Here is a 25,713-nt window from a genome sequence, read left to right as displayed (position 1 = left end):
TCGGGCCCACCTTGGTTCTGGGTAAACGTTGTTTCCTTTCACTGTACTGTACGGTATATTGTTGCAAGCAGACTGTGTAACAGTTTCTTTCCACAAGCCATCAGACTCCTCAACACCAAGAAACTGAAACCATAAATACTTGTGAGCTATATGTAGTCCTGTGTCCTGCTCTTTTTCTTTTTTCTTTATGTTATCTGATGTAGCACCTTGGTTCTGGGTAAACATTGTTTTCTTTCACTGTACTGTACGGTATATTGTTGCAATGACAATAAAACCTACTTGACTTGACTTGACTTGAATATGAATAGATCCTTAATAAAGATCATCTCTCTTTCTTAGAGGCATTCCAGCATCCTAAAATATAAATAGTTTTGCTAGAATAACAAGACATATAGACTTTGTCTATATGGTGAGAAAACAAATAGGAATAGATTTGGAAAGATGGAAAAACCTACAATTATCATTGATGGGAAGAATAGCAGTAGTAAAGATGAACATATTACCAAGATTGCTATACCTATTCCAAACAATACCAATAAAACTAGAGAAAAAATTCTTTGAATGTATGAATAAAATAGTGGGGAAATATATGTGGCAGGGGGGGAAAGGAAGAATTAATATAAAAATGTTGCAAGATGCAAGGATTCGAGGTGGATTTGGATTACCAAACTGAGAATTGTACTATCAAGCATTGAGACTAGTTTGGATGAAAGAATGGATTTTATTGAAAAATACAAGATTATTGACATTGGAGGGTCATGATTTGCAACTAGGTTGGCATGCTTTTTTGTGGTATCTACTTATACACCTACCTACCTACTCTCTCTCCCCCCTACCTACCTACTGTATTTCTCTCTCCCTCTCTCTCTCTCCCCCTCCCCCTATATACTTATATACCTATCCACCTACTCTCTTCCCCAGCTATCTACTGTATTTCTCTCTCTCTCTCTCTATCTATCTATCTATCTATCTATCTATCTATCTATCTATCTATCTACTCCTTATTTATCTCTCTCTATCCCTCTACCTACCTACCTATCTACACTCCCTACCTACCTACCTACTGTATTTCTCTCTCTCTCTCTCTCCCTCTATCTACTGATATACCTACCTACCAGTGGTGGGTTTCAAAATAGTTCCAACCTACACTGTGGGTGTGGCCTCCATTGTGGGAGTACTTGCCGCCCATGTGACTGGACGGGAGTGGCTTGCCGCCCAAGTGACTGGATATGAAGATGCCGACGACACTTGTCAAAACCACCTTAAACCTCACACAGGCACTGGCATGCATAAGAATATGATGTAAACTTGTTTTTTAAAAGGCATCTTTGGTTTACGTTAAAACAACTTCAACTCACGAAATGTTCTGATTGCACCACAAACGCAATAGTCATCCTTACCTTTCACAGAGGCCCTGAGTTTTATAAATATGAGCATGATAGTGTAGAATAATCATATCCAAGGACCATGGTGGGTTTCAAAAATTTTGGAACCTCTTCTGTAGGTGTGGCCTGCTTTCCGGGTCCACTGGTGGAACCTCTTCTAACCGGTTCGGTAGATTAGATCTACCGAATAGGTGCGAACTGGTAGGAACCCACCTCTGCTACTTTACTCTCTCTCTCTCACTACCTATCTACTGTATTTCTCTTTCTCTCTATTTCTCTCTTTCTACCTCTACCTACCAACTTACCTACTCTCTCTCCCCTACCTATCTTCTGTATTTCTCTCTCTCTCTTTCTCTATCTCTATCTCTTTATCTACTTACCTACCTAACTACTCTCTCTCTCCCTACTTACTTACTGTATTTCTTTCTCTTTCTCCCCCCTTTACCGACCTACCTAGTGTTTTAAAAATTGTTTCTTCAAAACCTGCGTGCGTATTATACTCTGGTGCATCTTTTACTCCAAAAATACGGTACCTATTAAGAACTATGCTAGAAGAAGAAGTGGTTAAAAGACACAATGTTAACTTGGGCAAATAATTTTGGCCATATGGTTGAACTAGAAAAGTGGCAACAACTATGGGAAAGGAATTATAAATTAATCATATCAACAGCTTACAAGAAAACTTATACAAAATGTTTTACAGATGGCACATGTCACTGGGAAACTAGCAAAGATGTTTAAATACAAGTCAGCGAAATGTTGGAAATGTCAACAAGCAATAGGTCCATACTATCATATGTGGTGGACATGCACAGAAACAAGGAAATATTGGACTAAAATAAGAATATGGTTAAAGAAAATGTTACAACAAAGAAATAGAATTTAGATCAGAGATATTTCTACTAGGTATTATCCCAGAGAAATTCAAGAAAGGGGATACTTATTTGATTATACATGTAATTACAACAGCGAGAATTGTATTTGCCCAAAATTGGAATAAGCTACCAACAGATGAAGAGATAATAAAAAATATTAGATTGTGCAGAGATGAATAGGTTGACAATGCAAATAAAGGATAAAGAGGAATCGGAGTACTTCAAGACATGGAGAAGATTTTATGATTGGCTAGAGAAAGCAAGCTAGAAAAAAATAGGGAGAAGATAAAGTACCAAGACGACACACTATTAAATGGAAAAGGGGGGAAGGGGAAAACAAAAGAAATATTAAATATATAAGTATATATTCAAGAGCAAGATATAAAGGGGGAGTCATAACTAGGCTAGACTAGTGAAGTTAAGGGAATAAGAAATGATACTAAATTATATTTGGGTTGGCGTAAATACCATCCCAAGGAAACGTAATCTGAGATTTGAAATATACACCAACAATAATAGAAAAGAAAGGAAGAGAGGAGGAGAGAAAGAAAGTAAGACGGGGAAAAAGAAAGAGGTAAGGACAGGATGAAAGGGAGAAAGAGAAGGAGAGAGGGTAGGAGGGGAAAGAGGAAGCAGTAGGAGAAAGGGAAGGGAAGAAGAAAGGAGAAGGGAAGTAGAAAAGAAAGTAGAGAAGGGAGGGAGGGAGAAAAGAAAGAGAAAACAAGGAGGTGTTACAAAAGGAGGAAGGGATGGCAAGTAAAGCAACCCAAACTGTACATTATAACCTATTAAATGGAATAATAAATGTTTAAGAATGATAAATGTAAAGAACAACAATTATGTGAATGTATACTTAAAATGGTATGTAAGAGAATAAAAAAAAAAAAAATTCTTTGAAAAAAAGACAGACTTGGGCCAAGATCTGTGGTTTTTTTTTTTTTTAAAAAATATCAAACTGGAACAACATACTAAGCCACAATGCTTGTGCTAATTGGACTAGTTGTTTGTGAGAAGAGCTGGCTTTCGGTTTGTTCTCCCCCCCCCCCAGATCGGGAAAGTCTAGTAACTTCCGTTTTGCCAAATCTTTTTGCAGGTCCCATTCTAATCTCTTCAGATTGTTGGGAATGGGAGGGTGGGGGGAGGTTAGTTTTACTTACAGATTTCTTGCCAACAAAGTGCTCCTCAATTTTTGGTTGTTTTGCTGTTTTCACTGGAGGGAGAGATACTGGGCTGGTACCATGGCGTTTCTTTCTTTTTCCCATGCCTTTTTAATCCTCAGCATCAACAAAAACTTTGTCTGTGTAATGGCCTACGCTGTTATCTCCACTGAAAAATGTTAATTAAATAAAAAAGGATCCAATGGGCATACTAAAATTGATTAAAAATAAATAAAACTGGGAGTCGCTACTGCAAACACGCTCCGCCTGCACCAGCTGCAGCTCCGCCACCACAATGCTTGTGGTTATGCAAGAGGTTAAATCTTGCTAAATGTTATTCAGTCCTGACAATGATTGATCTTTCTTATGGCGTTGTAAATATTTCTCCACAGTAGCCAAGATATTAATATAAGATGCAAATATTAGTTTAAATTAACGAAGGAAGTGGCATAGTTTTTAAATAATAGTAAGCTACAGTGGGATTTGTTGTTTTGAATGTAGTGTAGTGGATAAACCCGTCAATAGCCTAATTTCTTGTAGTTATCAAACTGGTTTCATAAACGTTTTGTCTAGGTATCAAATGATATCTTAATACGATTTGTTTTCTAAAAATTGCTGTTTAGAACAGACAAAGGAACTTATAAGACAAAAAAGTATGACATTTCCATCAAGATTTGGATCTGGCTTCATTTACTCTTGATGCACCACATGACTTGTGTTCACTCTTCTGTGACTTTCAACAGATAACATAAAAGGGCTAATCATTGCATTAATCATGATCACTGTGACCTATTCAACAAACTGCTTAGTATTATGTATGAACACAGGTAACACAATGTTCATTAGACATGATTTAATACTAAAAATATATATTATACTTCTCTGATCACCTTTTCATACATTTCTTACTTGATTTGATATCTTTCAGGATGAAAGAAGCTGGTTTAAGTCATAAACAATGGAGAGTTGGTTCTCTTTCATCAAATGCAAACAGTGTCCTGTAATTTATACCAATCCGGTTTGTGGATCCGATGGTCACACATATTCTTCTCAGGTAAGCCAATCAATAGACTTGTTATCTATTCTGTGCAATATAACATTCTGTTGTCAAACATTGTAAGGTTTGTTCAATTTAAATAACTATATGTTCTGACCCCCCCCCTCGTCCTACACCAAAACACGCTGAGACCAAGATAGTTCAAGGACTTTACAGATGGACAGGCCCTTGGCAGCACTCCAGCACAGTCCAGGCCTTGGCAGCAATCCAACACAGACTAACCTTGGCAGCAATCCAGCCTGCCAAGCTAGCCCCACAAGTTCTCCCACTTTAGTGTAAACGTTGACTTCTGCAAGAGGGGCGTGTGCACAAGCAGTCGTCTTATAGTCTTGAGAGGAGCCTAATTACCACCAGCTGAGTGCAATTACCTCCTGTAACTGCACCACTATTCCTTACGTCTACTAGCTCTTTGGTGCCGGGCATCCAGGAACAACTCACTGCTGATGTCTGGATCACACTCCCTTGTCTCCTCCCCACTGGTCCAAGGCTCAGGCGCCTCTTGGTGGCCAACCAGCCTTTCTGCGCCCTGCTCCGAGTCGGAACCCTGTCCAGGGTTCTCCACATCCTCCAAAGCCAACTTATAGGGCCACTCGCTGTCGGAGTCTGGTGGCAGCTCCAACGGCTCTTGTTGGGCCACAACACTATATAAATCTGTTTAAATCTATAAAATGGAACTGACATAATATCATAGCCTTGTTCCCTCAGCACTTCTTTTTTCTTTCATCCTATAAATCCTACAAAGACTTACAGCTGTTATTGACTGGCTATTTTCCACCCTGAGATGCTCTGGTATTTTGACACTGACTGCTAAGAAGACAGGGAAGTTAGCCAGCATTCAGTGGTTGACTGGCTGGCTAGAGGTTCACCCTGGAATTTGAACACGAAGGGACACTGAGGTAGCCTTCTGCATTTTCAGCAGAATCAGTTAAATTGGAGTGCTCTGGAGTAGGACTCCAGACTCCAGCAGCTCAGAAAGGGGCAGCCTTGGGAGAAGGGGATTGGAGAAGAAGTTATACAAGTGGAGAAAAAGGTTGCTAGGTGAGAATGCTGGATTCACTGTGTGTGTGGGGGATGCTTGATCCGAGGAAGAAGGGGATGTGATAATTGCAGCCCGAGGCAGAGACTTGGAGTGACTACATCCTTGGTCCAGGATGGAGTTTCTGGGCCATTGCCCCCTGGCTACAGAGGTGGACCCATTGGCCTTTTGCTGGGCCTGCAAAGGACACACCCATAAATCAACAGTATTAGTGAAGTGCCATTTGGCCAAAGGACAGTTTCTGGGACCTATCTACAGTATGTGACTTGTTTAAGCATTCCAATGGAAGCAAGATGGGTGGCAAACAAATTTTCCCTACCTGGAGCGGGAGGCCCTTCGTACAGTCACTCACACCCTTGTGACCTCAAGACTGGACTACTGTAACGCGCTCTACATGGGGCTGCCCTTGAAGAGTATTCGGAGACTTCAGCTGGTCCAGAATGCAGCCGCGCGAGCGATAGTGGCTGCACCTCGGTACACCCATGTTACACCTATCCTCCGCAGGCTGCACTGGCTGCCAATTACGCTCCGGACACACTTCAAGGTGCTAGTCATTACTTTTAAAGCCCTACATGGTATTGGACCTGGGTACTTGAGAGACCGCCTCCTGCCGATTACCTCCCTACGACCTATTAGATCCCACAGACTAAGCCTCCTCCGATTCCATCTACCAGCCAGTGTCGGCTGGCAACTCTTCGGGGGGGCCTTCTCTGTGGCTCTCCGGCCCTCTGGAACAATCTCCCCGTGGAGATCAGGACCGTCACCACTCTTCCGGCTTTCCGCAAAGCCACTAAGACCTGGTTGTTCCGGCAGGCCTGGGGCTGAAGAATCTTCTGGCCCCATTCGAATGTTGCGAATGTTGTTATATTTTAATTTGTTTGTCTGTAATTGTTGTTATTTGTACCCTTCCCCCATGGTTGTTCGCCGCCCTGAGTCTCTCGGGAATAGGGCGGCATACAAGTTGAATAAACCTAAACCTAACCTAACCTAATACATTAAAAAATTTTAAAAATCACTAGTTAATTCTGCTATTTATTACCATTTTAAAAGTTTTCTTAGTATTACCAGGAAAAATTAAATCCAATTGAAACGGTGTAAAGCAAAGTGAAAGAAAGTAGAGTCACAGATTTTTTATATTAATTTTTACACTAAAATATTATTATTACCAGCTTTTCCACTGTTTATTTGACATCACAAATACTCAGTTGAATACATAGGGCAGGGAGATTAAAGTGTTTTACATTTATATACATGTGTGTGTTTGTGTAGATATTAGTTAGTGATATAGATATTAGCTATATTTCACAACTTTTTTTCTTTCTTCATGGTAAAAGATAAATCATGTTAGCACGAAAAGGTTATACTTTGTAGCCAAAAGACATGTCAAACACATACTTAGATTATCCACATTTAGTCACATGGAAATTCTCATTTTGATTTTGTATCTAAACTAAGTTGTAGAAAACAGTATCATTTTTTTTCTTGCTTGGATTGAAATAGCATGTTTTTAGGGTTTTCTTTTCCAAGCAATCCAGCAACATATGAACATTCTGAATCCTCAATGAAGCAAGCTGTGCATTTATTTCCATTAGTGAAAGTTACACACACAGAAAGTGCCTCCAGCTTATTTTCAGAGAATTCCATTTCCCCATGTTGTTATCTATTCAGTTTAAAGTATATTTTATTCCATGCCCTGTTTTCACAGGAATGGAGGGCCACCAGAGAAGGGAGCAAGGAAGAGGGTAGAATAAATAAATAAAGCGACACAGTGGCTCAGTGGCTAAGATGCTGAGCTTGTCGATCAGAAAGGTCGGCGGTTTGGCGGTTCGAATCTCTAGCGCCATATAACAGAGTGAGCTCCTATTACTTGTCCCAGCTTCTGCCAACCTGGCAGTTTGAAAGCACGTAAAAATGCAAGTAGAAAAATAGGAACCACCTTTGATGGGAGGGTAACAGCGTTCCGTGCGCCTTTGGCATTTAGTCATGTCAGCCACATGACCAAGAGATGTCTTCGGACAGTGCTGGCTCTTCAGCTTTGAAACAGAGATGAGCACCGCCCCCTAGAGTCGGGAATGACTAGCACATATGTGCGAGGGGAACCTTTACCTAAAGGCAGAATAAAACTAAAATACATCATTCTGAATAATTTCTACTGTTTTTATCCAAAATTGCTGGCAACCTTTAGCCTAAAATGAGTAATGCTTTATATAGTTCCTCTTTACCAGAATGTCATACAAACTCAGAATTGTGTGAGCTTATTCTTATTGTTCTATACTATGTCCAGTAATACAGATGACCAATATGAAAATAATCATCATCATGGAAATGAGTAGAAAATGATTATTCTTAAACTGTGCTCCCTGACTGTTTTTATTTCGCTCTAATCAATGCAAATGGGTGACTGGGGAGAAAGGGGAGTATGTTAGAGAAAACATAGTAATATTAAATTTTTAGAGTAACCCTAAGATATTTTTGCAATAACTAAATATAATGATACATATTTTAAAAGTACTTGCTGCTTGTTTCTCTATCCCATTAAAGATGGAGTCATTTGGGGGAAATTTTTCAAACTGAACATTGCATTATACAAATGCAGGATTATTTTGAAGGGTAATCAGTATTCAAATTTCCAGAAAATGTATATATACTTTTTTTTAAAGTGCTTTGTATGGTTTAGCTACTTCGTTTTATTTGCGGATTTCTGCAAATTATACAATGCATTTTTGAGAAGATATCAACCACTGCTATAGAAGTAAAATAAATACTTAATAGTATAATATCACTTTCATAATCTTTATTCTGGGATTTTTGTGATATATTATCATGTAGCCTAAAATAGCAATATGCCACTTCACAGTGCTTTATAGCACTCTCTAAGTAGTTTACAGAATCAGCATATCTCCCCCAACAATCTGGATCTTCATTTTGACCTCGGAAGGATGGAATGCTGAGTCAACCTTGAGCTGGTCAGGATCGAACTGTGGGCCATTGGTAGTCAGCAGAATTAGCCTACAATACTTCATTCTAACCTGTGTGCCATCACGGCTCTTCTAATCAAAGTATAGTAGGAATTATAATTGGGTGAATTTTTTTTAAATGGTCAGAAATTTTGTATACGCTTAGTGCAGGAGGAAAAATATCTAATTTCTGTAATTTATGCTTACATTTTATCAGTCTTTCACTAATTTCCCTTTTATTTTGCCATTCAAATCACACTGTTCACACTGTACATGTGAAGGCTGGAAAATATTATGTTGTATGAAATTAAATAAGTAAAACAAATATTGTATATGTCTCTTAAAACAAGTATACTCTGTATGCTTCTCTATGTGAAGTGAGAATTAGGAGTGGTTTTGTTGATGGCTGATTGACAAGTCTTGGGAATCTAGGCAGAGTGTGTTTTTTGGGCAGAAAGAGAGGGCTTCTAAGACCAGAGCCAGAAGAACAATATCCAAAGGTTTAGCTATTTAGTTGCTGGCTTTTGTCACTCAAAGTTGTATATCAACATTATTATTACACTGCTGTAAATTATGGTTATATTATTATGGATTATAGGCAGCTTTCTAGTCATGATGCTGGGAAGGATATTACCCTTCTGTCTATCTGGCTAGTGAGATCCTTGCCTTCCTTATTTTAACTAGCTGATAACCTGGTGCTGCCCGAGTATTTATTTATCCTAATCCTGTATTAGATAGGAAAAGCCCTGATTTCGGCGACAATTAAATTAGTTACAAATGTTTTTTTCTGTGGTCCCAGAAGCATCAAGAAAAATGACACCACCTTAATTTCTAATGTTGGATTTTCCCCCTGGCCAGATGGAGCCCCCTTGTGGAGTACTGTGAAGCCATTACCATGGCAACTCCACTGCGCTGTACAGTAGAAGCCATTTATGGCAGTATAGTAGAAGCCATTTACAGGCGCAACAGACTGTATCTTAACAAAACACACATCCTGAGGGTGTTACCCCTAAATTTGGTTGAAATTGCTTATGGTGTTTCAGAGTTATGCTGGAAAACACACACACACACACACATATATTATATGATCAGTGATCGTGAAAATGCATAAACAAAACTATGCTTTGATATCTGGCTAGAAACTAAATCTCAAAAGCCAGGTTGTATGTATGTATGTATGTATGTATGTATGTATGTATGTATGTGTGTGTGTATACATACACACACACACACACACACAACATACATACATTTTCACGATCACTGATCATAAGAGATTTGACCAAATAATAGTTTTTTGGTATATTTTTCAAAAAGATGAGTGTGAAAACGATCACATTTAATTTCATGTTTAAATAAACAGAGATCCCATAAATGTTTGATCAATTAGCTTGTAATAAAAGATATTGTTAAAGAGTATATAGGAAGGAACAAAGGAATCATTTGAGCAGCTTATAATAGAAGATCTGTAAGTTGTGAAATGGATTTTTCAGTACTACATATTGTTGACATTATAAAGAAATAGCATCCAATGTTAATGATTTTTATGTTTAAAAATCTTATTTTTTAATATCCAAGAAAAAAAGTCAGAAAACCAAAATATGACTGTCCCCCAAACTGTTTATAAAATGATATGTTTCATTTATGTGAACTGTATTTAAATAATTTAAATACAGATTCATAATTTAAACAAGGTTAAAGGACTGAATTAATATAGGAATAACAAATAGAAACAAGAGAAAGTATTGTAAATATCCTGCATACAGTAATGTGCCATATTAAGAGTCAGCTTCTGATTTGTCTTAGTTTAATTCCAGTTTTTAGAAAACAAATTGAGAAAATAGATTTCCAAATTTTTGACAACATTCAGGCTACTAAAGGTCCTATTGAAGAAAATGTTCAATATCAGTTTTTGACATAACAACAACAACAAAAAAAATCCTTGCTCGGTAACCTATAGCAACTATGTAGTGCATTAAAAGAAAGTCACAAACTCAGTTTTAAAATGCATTATTGCTTGTATTTATTTTCTTAATATAATTTTAATGTTTGTGTATATTAAATTAAGCATTGCTTTAAAGTTCAAGCATTGTTTTACAATATGCTGAACCAAGACAACATTGTTTTGTTACTAACATGATAGGTTTTTATGACTTTAATACTAATGGGAATAAATATGTTGTCATCAAGGTTAGATCACAATATTGAATTCAGTTGCTGAGGCTCTGCTGTTTTCCTCATCTGCATCTTATCATTAATTATATTGCTATTAATTATCTGTTCTCCAGGACAATCTGTCTCCATTTGGTCCTTCATGTTTTCCAAAGGCACACCCATTACCACTGTAACTCATTCAATCCATGTTCTGGTTCTTCTCATCTTCTTTTTCCTTCTGCTTCCCCAAAATCATAAATTTCTCCAGAGAGCTGATTCTGGTTCCACCACAAATGCGCGAACAAAAAAAGCGCGCCTGACTAAACCGCGGTGACAAAACCGCGCCGAGAAAACCGTGCGACGAATGAGCGACGAATGAGCCCTGAAGCGCGCCGACAACAGCGCGCCGACAGAAGCATGCTGTAACCTAAACCTAAACCTAACCAACCCTAAACCTAACCCTAAACCTAACCCTAAACCTTACCTTAACTTAAATCGCTCTTCTGTCGGCGCGCTGTTGTCGGCACGCTGTTGTCAACGCGCTTTTGACATTGCGGATTTAGCCCCGCGGTTTTGTCGGCGCGCTTATGACGTTTGCGCTTTTGTCGGGTCATGCTGATTCTAACTACATTACACAGATTTTGAATGTCAAATTGCTTCATTTTTCATTTCGTAATCCTTTAAATAGCAATAGCAGTTAGACTTATATACCGCTTCATAGGGCTTTCAGCCCTCTCTAAGCGGTTTACAGAGTCGGCATATTGCCCCAACAGTCTGGGTCCTCATTTCACCCACCTCGGAAGGATGGAAGGCTGAGTCAACCTTGAGCCAGTGAGATTTGAACCGCTGAACTGCAGATAACAGTCAGCTGAAGTGGCCTGCAGTACTGCACCCTAACCACTGCGCCACCTCGGTTCTAAAGCAGGGTTCCCCATAGGCTGCAGCCCCTCTTTTGGCCTTGAGCCTTTAGTAACCGGACTGCAAAAGTGGCAACAGAGCGCATATACTTGTGCTCCATTTCTGCATGGGGCAAGACCACCACATGTGTGGAAGAATTCCCTCCTCTCCTCCACCAATCCGCAAAGTCAAATAGGTTGGGGAACTCTGATTTAAAGAATACATTTGTTTATTTGCAACATTTATATGGTGATCCAACTCAAACAATCTAACTTTGGACAGTGTTTAATAATCAAACAAACAAAAGCTTAATAATTCCAGCTAAAAATAAGGAAGAATTATTAGCCAGCATCTTGAATTGCAATCAGAAACATTTCAGCAAGCCATGGAATAGCAGTGTTACATGATGCTGCCTTAAACCCATTGCTGTCTGCACAGTTACGTTGTGAGCCAATTATACAATCCAGATTGTTTTCAAAAGGAGCCTCATTGAGAACAGGTCGCAATATTTCACCTGGGAGATGACTAAAGCATGAAGGTATACAAAGTGGCCTCCCAATCTGGCATAACATGAAGTTATACATTATAATAGCCAATGTACGTACAGTTGAAACATATATGAAATATCCAGTTTCCTAAACATCTAAAAGGGAATATTTTTATCATGTTTCAACTGAGTTTTGTTGCCCATGCTATCCCATTTCATGTGCTGCTGTATACTTTTCGCCTATAGTAGGTTCAGAGGTTGCCATAATAAAAAAGAAACTTTATATATACCCGCCCCCAGCAATATCCTGTTAATTTACGTGATGTCCCAAAATATCCTTTTCACATTTTTCTTATTAGCATGTTCATCTTATATGCATCAGTTGGAGAATCCTTTATGCATCAACTGATCTAGGAAACCCCTATCCCTTTCATTTCCACCATGAAATCCCAGCATTTCCTTTCAAAAACTGAAGATTTGTAAGACTCTTTCAAACACAAAGAGAATTGGCATGTAAAGATAGCTTTATATTTCACTCCAGTAACATATCAGAAATAATAGCTGCAAGGATTTAATTGTGGGGAGGAGGAGAAAGGTGTGTTGGATATGTTTGCCACCTTAAGCTATTTGTCAAAATAATAAAGATGGGATTCAAACAAATAAAACAACTAGATTCAAAGACATATATTTTGTCTCACAATTAATCCAATTGTTGGATCTAAGAGCTATGGCAAGCAGAACATCAATGTTGTTGACATTTCAATTATCACTTCCTAATTTTAGTAAGTGAACACTTCACTCATATATAGATGTAGGCTCATATACTTGTATTTCCTTAACTGACCCATGATGATTAACTAGAGCAGGGGTAGTCAACCTTTTTATACCTACTGCCCACTTTTGTATCTCTGTTAGTAGTAAAATGTATCTCTGTTAGTAGTAAAATTTTCTACCCGCCCACCCAGTAATGGTGATTTATAAAGTAGGGAAGTCAATTAAATTTGAAAAAGGAAAGTGCTTCAGTATCGGAAAAAACCCGTACCACCCACCATGAAAGCTGGAACGCCCACTAGTGGGCGGTAGGGACCAGGTTGACTACCACTGAGCTAGAGCGATAATTTCCTTTGCACTGAGAGCTTGTAGTGGCTTCTAGAATGTTTAATACAGTGTAGTGTCAATTATCAATTAGTTCATATATACAGATGAATCTTCTTTTTCTCTTATATTCCATAGACAGTGGTGGTGCTGATTTTTATGCATTAATATTATCAAAATTTACTAATGTCCATAGTGAAATATTCCAGAAGAAAGCAAAAAATATAAAAGTTCACAAAACAGTTTTATACCCAAAGCAGCAAATAATATGCTGATTATGTATACATCTTTCGATGATATTAATGAGCATGCCCTTTATGTGATATTTCAGTTCACTTACAACTTTATAAATATTTCAACTTTAGATAATTGAGTAAATTGATCTTGATAAATTAGCAGTGCAATCAGTGGGTGTTGTTTAAGAAAAGGTACAGCATTAAGAACTCAAATTATAATACCATTATAGTATGATACATAAATGAGTCACTAACGAATTTAGTAGAGAAAAAAGAGGATAACTGAACTTCTTGAATAAAATTCACAATGCTTACTCTAATAAACTACTAATTATAAGTATTGCAGGCTAATTCCACCAATTGCCAGCAGTTCAATTTTCATTGGGTTAGGATAGTCTCAGCCTTCTATCCTTCCAAGGTTGTTAAAATGTAGACCCAAATTATTGGGGGCAATGTGCTGATTTTCTAAAATGTATAGAGAGGACTGTACAGCACTGTGAAATGCTATATATGTCTAAGTACTATTGCTATAGCAAAGGTTAGAAAAATACAGTAAATACAGGTGAAACTCGAAAGAATATCGTGCAAAAGTTCATTTATTTCAGTAATGCAACTTAAAAGGTGAAACTAATATATGAGATAGTCTCATTACATGCAAAGCAAGATAGTTCAAGCCATGATTTGTCATAATTGTGATGGTTATGGCTTACAGCTCATGAAAACTCCAAATCCACAATCTCAGAATATTACATGCAATCAATAATAGAACAATATTGGACCTCTGAAAAGTATAAGCATGCATATGTACTCAGTACTTGGTTTGGGCCCCTTTTGCAGCAATTACTGCCTCAATGCAGCGTGGCATGGAAGCTATCAGCCTGTGGCACTGCTGAGGTGTTATGGAAGACCACAATGCTTCAATAGCAGCCTTCAGCTCTTCTGCATTGTTCGGTTTCATGTCTCTTGTCTTTCTCTTGGCAATGCCCCATAGATTCTCCATGGGGTTCAGGTCAGGCGAGTTTGCTGACCAATCAAGCACAGTAATCCCACGGTCATTGAACCAGGTTTTGGTGCTTTTGGCAGTGTGGGCAGGTGCCAAATCCTGCTGGAAAATGAAGTCAGCATCCCCATAAAGCTCGTCTGCAGAAGGAAGCATGAAATGCTCAAAAATCTCCTGGTAGACGACTGCATTGACCCTGGACTTAATGAAGCACAGTGGACCAACACCAGAAGATGACATGGCTCCCCAAATCAACACAGACTGTGAAAACTTCACACTGGACTTCAAGCATCTTGCAGTGTGTGCTTCTCCATTCTTCCTCCATACTCTGGGTCCTTGGTTTCCAAATGCAAAAGTTGCTCATCAGAAAAGAGGACTTTGGACCACTGAGCAACAGACCAGGTCTGTTTCTCTTTAGCCCAGGTAAGATGCTTCTGACGTTGTTTGTTGTTCAGGAGTGGCTTGACAAGAGGAATACGACATTTGAAGCCCATGTCCAGGATCCCTCTTGTGTGGTGGCTCTTGATGCACAGACTCCGGCCTCAGTCCATTCCTTGTGAAAGTCCCCAACACTTTTGAATGGCCTTTTCCTGACAATCCTCCCAGGCTGCGGTCATCCCTGCTGCTTGTGCACCTTTTTCTTCCACACTTTCCCCTTCCACACAACTTTCTATTAATGTGGTTTGATACAGCAATTTGGGAACATCCAACTTCTTTTGCAATTACCTTTTGAGGCTTTTCCTCCTTATGGAGGGGGTCAATGATGGTTTTCTGCACAATTGTCAGGTCAGCAGTCTTTCCCATGATGGTAATTCCTACTGAACCAGACTGAGAGACCATTTAAAGGCTCAGGAACCCTTTGCAGGGGTTATGGCTTAATTAGCTAATTAGAGTGGGACACTTTGAGCCTAGAATATTGCACTTTTTCACAATATTCTAATTTTCTGAGATTGTGGATTTGGGGTTTTCATGAGCTGTAAGTTATAATCACAATTATGACAAATCACAGCTTGAACTATCTTGCTTTGCAGGTAATGAGTCTTATCTCATATATTAATTTCACCTTTAAGTTGCATTACTGAAATAAATGAACTTTTGTATGATATTCTAATTTTTCAAATTTCACCTGTATTTGTTGCATATTTTTTCACGTTGCACCAAAATGGACCCAAATTTTACACACTTATCAAAATATTTTTCTATATTACAGGTTGATATTAGTCTATAAAAAACAACTGTTTTAATATTTGAAAAAAAATGTCATAACTCCCAATCAGATCTCGGTATTTTGTTTGTTGTTTATTAAAAAATTTAGTGGTTATTCTTATTCCCATTGAAGGAAGTTGTGGCAAAAAAGTAAGCAGTCCAAATCATTAGCTTCTATAATAGTTTCAGGGTGGATAAAAATCAATGATTTTTTTTAAAAAAATTGAAAAAATTGAATTTTTAAAATTAAATCAGATTTTTTATTTTTAAATTTAATAAAGTGCTTTTGCAGTAAAAATCTATCTAAAGATAGTTTAATTTAGTTTATTCAGCATGAAATGGGGCTTAGTTATGTAGCATGAGGCTGCATATTCTGCAACATTGGGACTGTCGCTGAGCCAACAGCAGGTCAGAGGAAGAGTGTTGCAGGACAGAATTAAGAGTTGTTTTTTAAAAAATTATGATTTAAGTTGAGTTGCTTTAAATCAAGCCTTTTGCTAGTGATTTAAATCATGATTAAAATCTACTTGATCTAAATCAAATCCACACTGAATAGTTACAATGACTGATTAGTCAAGAACATATTATATATTCAGTGAACACAGAAGTACTATGACCATCTAAAAGGCAATAAAATAGACTACGATACTATCTACTGCATGTTTCACTGATCCAAACCGCTTTGCGGTTTTAGACTCAGTCCTGTTATCTTGGAGTGGGTATAGGATGCGATTCAATTTAAATAAAAAATAGCTGAAAGTATTGCCATTTGCATTGTTATATATGAAGGATTGTTCCACATGCTATAAACAAAAACTTATAAGTATGAATACCATTGCTATGAATCTATATCTAGAGTTATATGCAAGCCACTTTGTCATCCTAACCCCTCAATTCTATGTTCTGTTTGAGGCTAAAACTCATTTACTGTTTAATGATTATTTAATGTTTGTTTAATTTAATGATTGATGATTGTGAGAATTGACATAGTGCAAGTGAGATGTTTAATATGTGATTTTTCCACATGTGTGCTGTATCCTGTTTTATGTACTCCCAAAGAACACACTTTCTGACCTACAGAGCCACAGTGAATTATGTTAAAACTGATATTTCCAGGGGGAAGAAAAAATGCTGACATAATAGGCTAGACTTTAAACTGCTAAAATGTATAATTTCCTTAAAAAAAGCTAAAAGATCTAGAATCAGTAGAGCATTCGAACAAAACTCATTATTTGATTAAATCTATGTAAAATGTAGAAGAAGAAAGAAAATACAGGGAATAAGGAGATTATGCAGGTTATAGAGAAGAGCTGGTACCAAATAAAAAGAGATAGTCAGGAAGACATAGATGTTGCCTAATTGAGGTCATACAGCATTTTCTAATTTTGGCAATTTTCAGATATGTGGACTTCAGCTCCAAGAATTTTCAGCCCAGCCAAGAATTACAATTTGTCTTTAGGTAACAACACAGTTACCTGACTAATGATGTGGTTTGCCTGTACTACTATGAGATAGAGATAAAGCCTGTTCCTTATCACATTTTAATAACATCTGGGTTAATGGCTTCACACCATCATTCGCCTTGGTGTTGGGTTTAAACCTCTGGGATCTACCAAGTTAATTAGTTGTGAAATAAATAAGTAAACATATAAATAAATGATTAATTCCAGCTACCTCAAAAATATTTAGTGAACTGCAATTTACATTACATTTGTTTATTATAAGAATTAATATTATTTTTCTATTACAGTGCAAACTAGACTATCAGGCATGTGCCTCAGGAAAACATATCTCAGCTAAGTGTGAAGGACGTTGTCCTTGCCTTTCAGAAAAGGCCACAAGTGCAGGCAGAGGTGATAAGAGAGGTAAGTTTTGATGTTTGTGTTAGATTTCTCAGTTACTTCAGCAATTGGTATGTCTGTAAATTTTAAAAAAAGAGAGAGAAGTAATTAATGACATCAACAGCTAAATGACTTTAAAGGACAGCGTATAAAAATAAACTAAATTGCTTATTTGAAACTCTACTTGTTCTAAGTGGTTAGAGGAGAAGAACACCTCCTGTGTTTCTGACAAAAACATTTACATGAATGTTGCCATATTTAACCACCCAGATTTGGAAGTTAATCCTAGATCTCCAGGCACTTAACCTTTAGTTCAGCTCTCACCGAGACTTAGCAGAAAATTTCCATACACCGCTAGCTAATTTAGAGTCTTTATTCCAGACAAGCCTTAACAAGTTATTTGATTGCTCACTGCAGAACCTCTCTGTATTTGTGTTCCAGCATGTAAATTTTTGGCTTCTTCTTTCTGCCTTTCTAATTGATGGATACTTGGCCCATTTGCCTGGTAGCACTGGATGGCTGAGCTATCCAGATAACAGTTGTCTCTAAGCCTGGTTTGTTCAGTGCCAGTTTCAGCCATTACTGATATCTCCATGAAGTCACCATAAACCACATTAGATGTAAAAGAGTCTCTATATATCTTTAGCAGAAAGTGATATAGAATCAAGGGTTTGTTTGGCGTATTTTTAATAATTGTTTTTGCATTCTCCATTTGGCCAACTGGTTTTATTTGGAAAAAAGCTGAGTTACCAATACGTTTACGGATATCAATATAAAATAATGCAAACTAACAAAAATATTAAAAACTAAAGAAACACAAAAGTGCAGAGTGTTGAAGAATAAAGAAAGATATGTAACAAATGACTTTCTGCTCCTTCCAGCTTTACACTACTTGAGTATTTTAATAAAATGAAAAAAAAAATAACTTCCTCTCAGAAAAGAGCCATGGTGGCGCAATGGTTAGAATGCAGTACTGCAGGCTACTTCTGCTGCCTGCCGGCTGCCTGCAATTTTGCAGTTCGAATCTCACCAGGCTCAAGGCTGACTCAGCCTTCCACCCTTCCGGGTCAGTAAAATGAGGACCCAAATTGTTGGGGTTAATAAGCTGACTCCGTAAACCATTTAGAGAGGACTATAAAGCCCAGTAAAGTGGTATGTAAGTCTTAAGTACTATTGCTATTATGTTATGGCTTTTTTATTGCTTCTTGACTGTAAAACACAATATGTGAAGCTGCAAATTCATTTTCGTATGGAGAAAGCTTGAGGGCTGCATGATATTGAGATAGGCTCAACGTCATTACTAGACTGACGTTAGCATGACGTTAGCATGGATAATTGGTTGATAAGTTCTTCTGTATTTATCATGGTTCTTTTCTGGAGGCACAGTTTGGCCCAGAACTGCTTGTGCATTCTCTCTTCTAAGCTTTGCTGTCTCTTATGGTAGTAACCTGGTACATTTTTTGTTAGTTTTGACAACGTGACTTTAGCAGTCTCCGTATGCGAATTGAGTCAAATCAATATTTAAAGGTTTCCATGCAAATAGTTATTACTCAAAAAAGGAGGTGCAATGCTATAAAGGCTATTTTCTCTGAACCATACTTGTGTGGTTTTGGGAGGGAAACTTTCTAGCTTTGTGCCATGTTCTAATTAATTGCACAGGGTATCACAAGTGTTAGAGCAGTAATGAGATTTCCACCCCCACTTCCCAAGGAAGAAGGAAAGCTTGCTAAGCTGCTTTGGCAACTTTCTAAGTATCACAGGAAAACCCAGCAGTTTTAGATTACAAAACTACAGTACTACCGGTATGTAAGGCCAAGTCAGAGATAGGTTCTCCTGAATTCTGCACATAACAGGTGAAGGCTACTAAGTTACCGCATTTTTCGGAGTATAAGACGCACCCTTTTTCCTCTAAAAAGAGGCTGAAAATGTGGGTGCGTCTTATACACCAAATACAGCATTTTTTTTTGCCTTCTGAAGCCCCACCCCTTCACCAAAATTCATAGCCTTATGGAGGCTTTCAGACAGCTCCTGGGGGTTGGTGAGGGCAGAAATGAGTGAAAAATGGGCCGTTTCCCCCCCCCAGCCCCCTGCAGCGCTCTATAAGCCTCCATAAGACTATGCATGCATTTTTTTGACAAAACAACAGCCCGTTTTTGCAAAAAAATGGGCCGTTTTTTGCTCGTTTTTGACCTCTCACCTTCCAGGAATACTCTGCAAGCAACCCCCCCCAGTTATTCATGCCTCTTTTTTTGAAAAAGGGCACGTTTTTGTGAAAAACGGGCCATTTTGGGGAGGTTTGCAGAGTGCAAAAACTCCACCCCCCCTTTCGAAAAGCTGTTTAGTTAGAGTGGTTGATGAGAATTACATTGATCAAGTGCTGTCCCAGCAGAAACAAAGTTTTAGGTGCTACAGATTGTCAGTGATTTCCTTCTCCAGCACATGGATAAATATACCTGGAAACATCTACCTACCCACCTACTCTCTCTTTCCCTACCTACCTGTTGTGACCCCCCCCCAGCCTGTGAATAACCAGAACACAGGCTTGGCTGTTTGCCACTGTTCAATTACTGAGATAACGAATCCTTTGGCTGAGGGCCCAGGCAACTCACGTTCAATAGAATAGATCTGCAGCAACCCAGATAGTTCAAACAAAGCAACACAGATGAACTGTGGGAATAAGTGCAAAGAAATGCTCCCACAGGATGTGCCATAGTGTACACGAAACAATGAAAGCGCATGGGAATGTGGAAAACAGGATAAATGACTCATAAAAGTAACTGGCCACAGGCAAGCTCTGGCCCTAAGTGATAACATTGTATGCTAATGAGTGTAATAAGAATAAAAGGGAGTTTCAGAGTCTGTTCTGAACTCTCATCCCAAGACATCTTGCCTGAGTGTCTTATTCCTCATGAGAGACCACCACAATGAACAGACACGGCTAGAATACACAGATAGATTTTCTTAACTACTAATTCAAACGGTTGTTTCCTGCAAATGTCCCCTCTCAATGCCTCACCTATAATCTCTCTTGGGAGGGGCCAATCAACAACCACCTGTGATTAATCATCTTCTGTGAGTCTCCCTACGGAGTTGCTGCTTCCGTTTCTCAGCCCTTCTCAATCTAGCATCAGGGATAAACTGCTTTTGATCCTCCCCACTGCTCCATGCTTCAGGTGCCTCCTAGTGGCCAACCAGCCTCTCTGGTCCCTGCTCTGAGTGTGAACCCTGCCCAGGGTCCTCCACATCGTCCAGGGCAAACTCATATGGTTCCTTGCTATCCGAGTCCATCAGCAGCTCAATCCGGATCTGCTTGGCAACAACACTACTACTGTATTTCTCTCTCTCTATTTTTCCTCTCTATATCCCTCTACCTAACCTATCTACACTCTCTCCTACCTACCTACCTACCTACTGTATCCTCTCTTCTCTCTCTCTCTCTCTCTCTCTCTCTCTCTCTCTCTCTCTCTCCCCTCCCTCCCTCCCTCCCTTCCCTCCCTTATCTACCTACCTACTCTCTCTCCCCCCCTACCTACCTACTGTATTCTCTCTCTTTCCCTCCCTCTCTACCCTCTATCTACCTACCTACTTTTTTTACAAAAAAAGCCTCCTTCAAAACCTCGGGTGCGTCTTATACTCTGGAAAATAGGGTAAGTGCTTTGCATAAGTGAGCTTAAGGTATCAAAGCTTACTAATAAAGGGAAGTTGAATTTATGACAACCTCCTCCGGACACCAAGTGGAATTAGAGGCACACTCTCCCCAGTAGATGCTTTTTTGACAACCTATCAGGGCTGATATCCCCCAGTAAACTTAGTAGATACTTTTTGGCATCATGCAAGACTGATTATTCAGAGACCATATGGAAAACTAAGAGCTTGCTTTGATAGCTCTTTGGAAATTTTATTCAAAAGGTGGAATAGGTTGATTCCTGACTGGTTTATACACTAAGGTTCTTTGCTGTACAATTCATAGTTGTCCTTGCTATCTTTAAATATATATATATTTCAAGAATTGGAGTGTGGTAAAACTAGTGCCATGATATCAAACAATCTATCTCCTCGTCTAATTTCATCCAACTGTGATTAAAAACAAATAAAGTTGTAGAAATATTTTGTGTGTTTGCATATACAGGTAATTCCTGAGTTATGACAGTTACTTAGTGACTGTTCAAAATTTTGACATAGCCCCCCCACAAGCAGTTATCACCCAGTCCCAAAGTTATGAATGTTGCAGTACCACGGCGCTTTGTTCACACTTACAAATGATGGCAGAGGCACTGCAACATTTGCCCCCATCCTGCTAGGATTCCACAGCCATTGGGCATGTGGAGATGCACTTACCTTGCAAGTATCTAGTGAGCTATCAGTTCCTTTGCCTGCTTCAGTGCACTTTTTATAGAAAACCACCCTAAAGTCGTCAGAGATCAAGCAAGATCAGTAGCGTGAGATCTCACACTACTGATCTTGCACGATCTTGCATGACAGTACTTAAACTTCTGTTCTCTGCGAATCGAGGGCCTGTACCAGTTCCAGCTGAAGAGCACTTGCAAGCCGATGAGACTTTGGGGCAGTGAAATTGGATTTCTTCAAGCCTCCCATGGGCTTGCAAACACTCTTTGTGCCGAGACTGCAAGCAGTCAAGAAAGCATGGCAGACAGCTGGAGAGGAGGACAGATGTTCAGAAAGTAAGTGACACAGTGTTGGCAGGATTGGGGAGGGGAGCATTGTGGAGGACCGTAGGGGCAGGAGCATGAGTATCTCAGTGGGTCAAGCGAGGCTTTGTGTGTTCAAGCAGGTGGCCTGCTCCATCACTAGGCCCACCATGATCTTTCCCATCCTGAGATACCTCAGGTGCATTTTAACGATAGCGAACTCAATTCATTGAATTCACATTCAATTAGCGAACGCATGGGACGAAAGCAGGGAGTGATACGGTCAAGTTATGAGATTTCACTCCTACAAATCCTCAGATGGCAGACTCCATTACAGTCGTACTTGAGGAGGCCTTTAGTTACAAGCATAATTCTTCTTGCAAAATGATAACTGAATTTGTACAATCCCCCTCATCAATAAATTGAAATAATAACTACATAAAGTTATAAGTAATTACTAAATGACTAATAGAGAAAAGGATAGCCCAGGCCAAAATGAGTACAAGGTTTAAGACTGCCTGCTTTATCTGGACAATCACAATTTCAATCTCTCTCTCTCCCTCCCTCCCTCTCTCTGAGTTGCAAGGTTTTTTTCTTTAATATTAATCTGAGTGGTTTTAATTAAATTGACTTCCTCAAAACCAAGCTTGTCAACCAGATTGAATAATGTCTTCTCTCTATATTTCTAATTTCCAGCTCAACTTGAATCAGAACTGATTCTTTTGGGCATAGCCATAATTATTAAAGATCCACTTAGCAATGCCTTTCTTTTTATGAATGCTTAGGAATTTATTCTTGTTTTTTTTCTTTTTTCTTTTAATTTTGAAAGAAAAAAACCATTTCATAATCATCCCTTACCTTTGTAATTCTGTTGACTGTTTAATAAATCTAACAGCTCTAATTATGGTAAGATGACATATTCTACAACCTAATGTTGTATTAACCTTTGCAATTAACTGCACAATGCTTGTCATTTTTTAAAAAAATAAATGGTTACAGTTGAATAGCTATTATAATAATTTGCTGCATATAATGATAAAAGTTTAAGCTTAAAATTATGTACATTTTGTTCCATTTATTTTTTGAAATAAGCAAAATGCATGGATTTATTTTTGACACTTCAAAATTTTAAATGTTCGAATCCTTGTTTTTTGTACAAATGTATAATTACACATAAGGAGTTCCTAAGCCAAGTATTATGTCATATTTCTAAACTGTCCTGGAATAATCTTCTCACATTGAAAGCTATTCTGACCAGAGGGCCCTCAGATATTTGAGTTCAACTCTTACTAGTTTGATATGGTGAATTTATTTATATTTATACGAGAAAAGTCTACCAAGTACATTTAACGAGACAAATCTGAATCTTATCTAACTTAGATAAAATCTGTTTTTAATGGCAGAACTATTTTTTAATAAAGTAGCAACAGAACTTTTGATCTGTTTCAATAGAAACCAATTACCAGTTCCCTGCCCCAATACTTGTCATAAACAAATTTGCAAATGCAATTAAAAAAATAAGCCATTAGAATACTAATGTGTACGTGTTAATACTGTTTTTTCAGATGATAATTTCTAAAACCCAGCATTTGGGATCTAAAGAGAAAGAGTGAGAAAGCCTATCTCGGGGGTCAGCAACCTGCAGCTCTGGAGCCGCATGTGGCTCTTTCATCCCTCTGCTGCTGCTCCCTGTTGCTGGTCAGTGCTACAATTTTAAGAGGAGCGTCCGGTTGAGGGGGGAGCATGGCGTGACAGGAGGAGACTCTGGCAAGGGCGGATTTTCCAGTTGGTTCCACAATTAATCGGACTTTTGATAAGGACAGGTAGAGGAAAAAGGACACTGCAACTAGAGGGAGGCTCTGTGGTGGGGGGACCAGACTTCCGGTCGGCTCCAGAATTGAACAGGGGACTTTTGAGTGTTTAAGGTTGCTGACCCCTGGTCTATCTATACTGAGTTTGCTGTGTGTGCATAACTAGAGGCATTCTAATAAGGCTAGTTGAGTGATCTTGGGCCAATCACTTTTTCTCAGCTCTGGGAATCAGGCAGTGGCAAATCACTTCTGAAAAACTTCAGATACTAGTCCAAACAGTCCAACATTGACTGGTAAAAATGCAAGTGCATTTTATTGGATGTCCTTACTAACTTGCTCATAATTGGAAATTCCGCCCATAAATCTGATGTTCTTAACTAGTTCTCCTTGTGCTAAATTCATGATGGTCTTTATTAGGGAATGTTAGGGAAGCAGTTTTTATGCAAGTTTCAATCTCAAAAGCATGTATGTACAGAAGAACACAGGCCCACACAGAGAATTCTATAGAAAAATACTCACTCCTCAAATTTTCTTGCATATCTTTGGAAATCATATTAGCAGAGCTTTATGTGGATCCAGCTAATATATAAAAGGAATCAGAATGATAGATATCTGCAAGGAGATTAAACAAGGAGACAATGTGGCTGGGAATATGTGCTTTGATGTTCAATGCAAACTCCTCTGCTACTTCTTACAATGTCACACACAAGACATCTCAATTTTGCACTGTACTTTTTATCATTTTGGCAAAATCCCAGCTTGCTACAAATACTCTGGTCTGAATGAAGAGGTAGGAGCAAAGTTTGGTGCTTGATTCACTTATTTCATTAACGTTATCCAATTTGTGATTTGCCACTAGGAGAAATAATAATTTCAATCTTCCCCACTTATTTCCGGTCAATCAATGTATTAAAGGAAGAATGACTGTCACTTATATTAGTACTTCATTAAACTCACAGGCTGACTAAAAATGTCCCATATAAATCTCACAAATTTCATCACAGAGAAGAACTCGCCACAGATTCACCATGGCAAAGAAATTTCTGAAAAACTTCAGAATTTCTGAAGTCATATATAGCAAAAGTTACAAAATAATTTTAATGCTCGGAGAATCCACAGATACATCTTGAGCAATGGTGGGATACGACCGGTACGCCCCAGTATAGGCATACTGGTGCCTGCTGGGAGCACCAGTTACCATTCCAGTATGGTACTCCGGAGGGCCCATCCACCCACCCACTCTCCTTACCGCTATTTGAGCCGATTTGGGCTTTCGTCTGCGCGACGCTCCGCTGAGCAGCTGGAGTGTTGCGGGCGGTAAGTGCGCACACGCTGCTGCGCATGTGCTGTGCGCATTCATGTGGTGGACTCTGAGCCCCGTTGCAGCGTACTGGTTGCAACAGGATCCAGAACTCACCACTGACCTTGAGGGACATTGTTTGGAAGATGATCAGGAGCAATAGGGAGAACAAATCTTCCCTGGATTTTCTTGTCATAATCTTAGCAAGTTGTTTTCTAATAGTTTACAGAATGTTATGTTTAATATTCATATTTAAAATAAGATAATAAAAAATATCCTTGAAATTGTACTATAGAAATAGAGAACAGTGATTTCAATGCAAACTATATTAGTCTGTTTTAAATTACAGTTTCAACATTTCATATCCATCTTTTATGATGTTAGCAATCACAACCTTGGTCACAGTGCATGTTAACAATTTCTTATTAACAGTAACTGCCTTGTACTTCACTTTCAGCATTTCATATCCATTTTTTTATTATATTAATGTTCACATCCTTGGCAACAGTAGATGTTAAAAAAAATTCTTATTTCTTTAACATCTAGTAACTGCCTTGTTCTTCACTTGTT

At 38.5% G+C, this 25,713-nt stretch overlaps 1 protein-coding gene across 1 annotated transcript in view; it reads left to right on the top strand.

Moving 5' to 3' along the window:
- SPOCK3 (SPARC (osteonectin), cwcv and kazal like domains proteoglycan 3) overlaps positions 1 to 25,713 on the top strand; it is a 145,394-nt gene that overhangs the window by 86,631 nt on the left and 33,050 nt on the right. Inside the window, 3 exon segments of the mRNA XM_032223656.1 lie at positions 4,346 to 4,400; positions 4,403 to 4,471; positions 17,293 to 17,407. Coding sequence (XP_032079547.1) covers positions 4,346 to 4,400; positions 4,403 to 4,471; positions 17,293 to 17,407 — 239 coding nt within the window.

Source organism: Thamnophis elegans, chromosome 9 (assembly GCF_009769535.1).
Source record: "Thamnophis elegans isolate rThaEle1 chromosome 9, rThaEle1.pri, whole genome shotgun sequence".
In the NCBI taxonomy this organism is placed as follows: Eukaryota; Metazoa; Chordata; class Lepidosauria; order Squamata; family Colubridae; genus Thamnophis; species Thamnophis elegans.
Note: the sequence above shows the minus strand (reverse complement) of the source record. Positions and strands in the feature narration are given on the sequence as shown.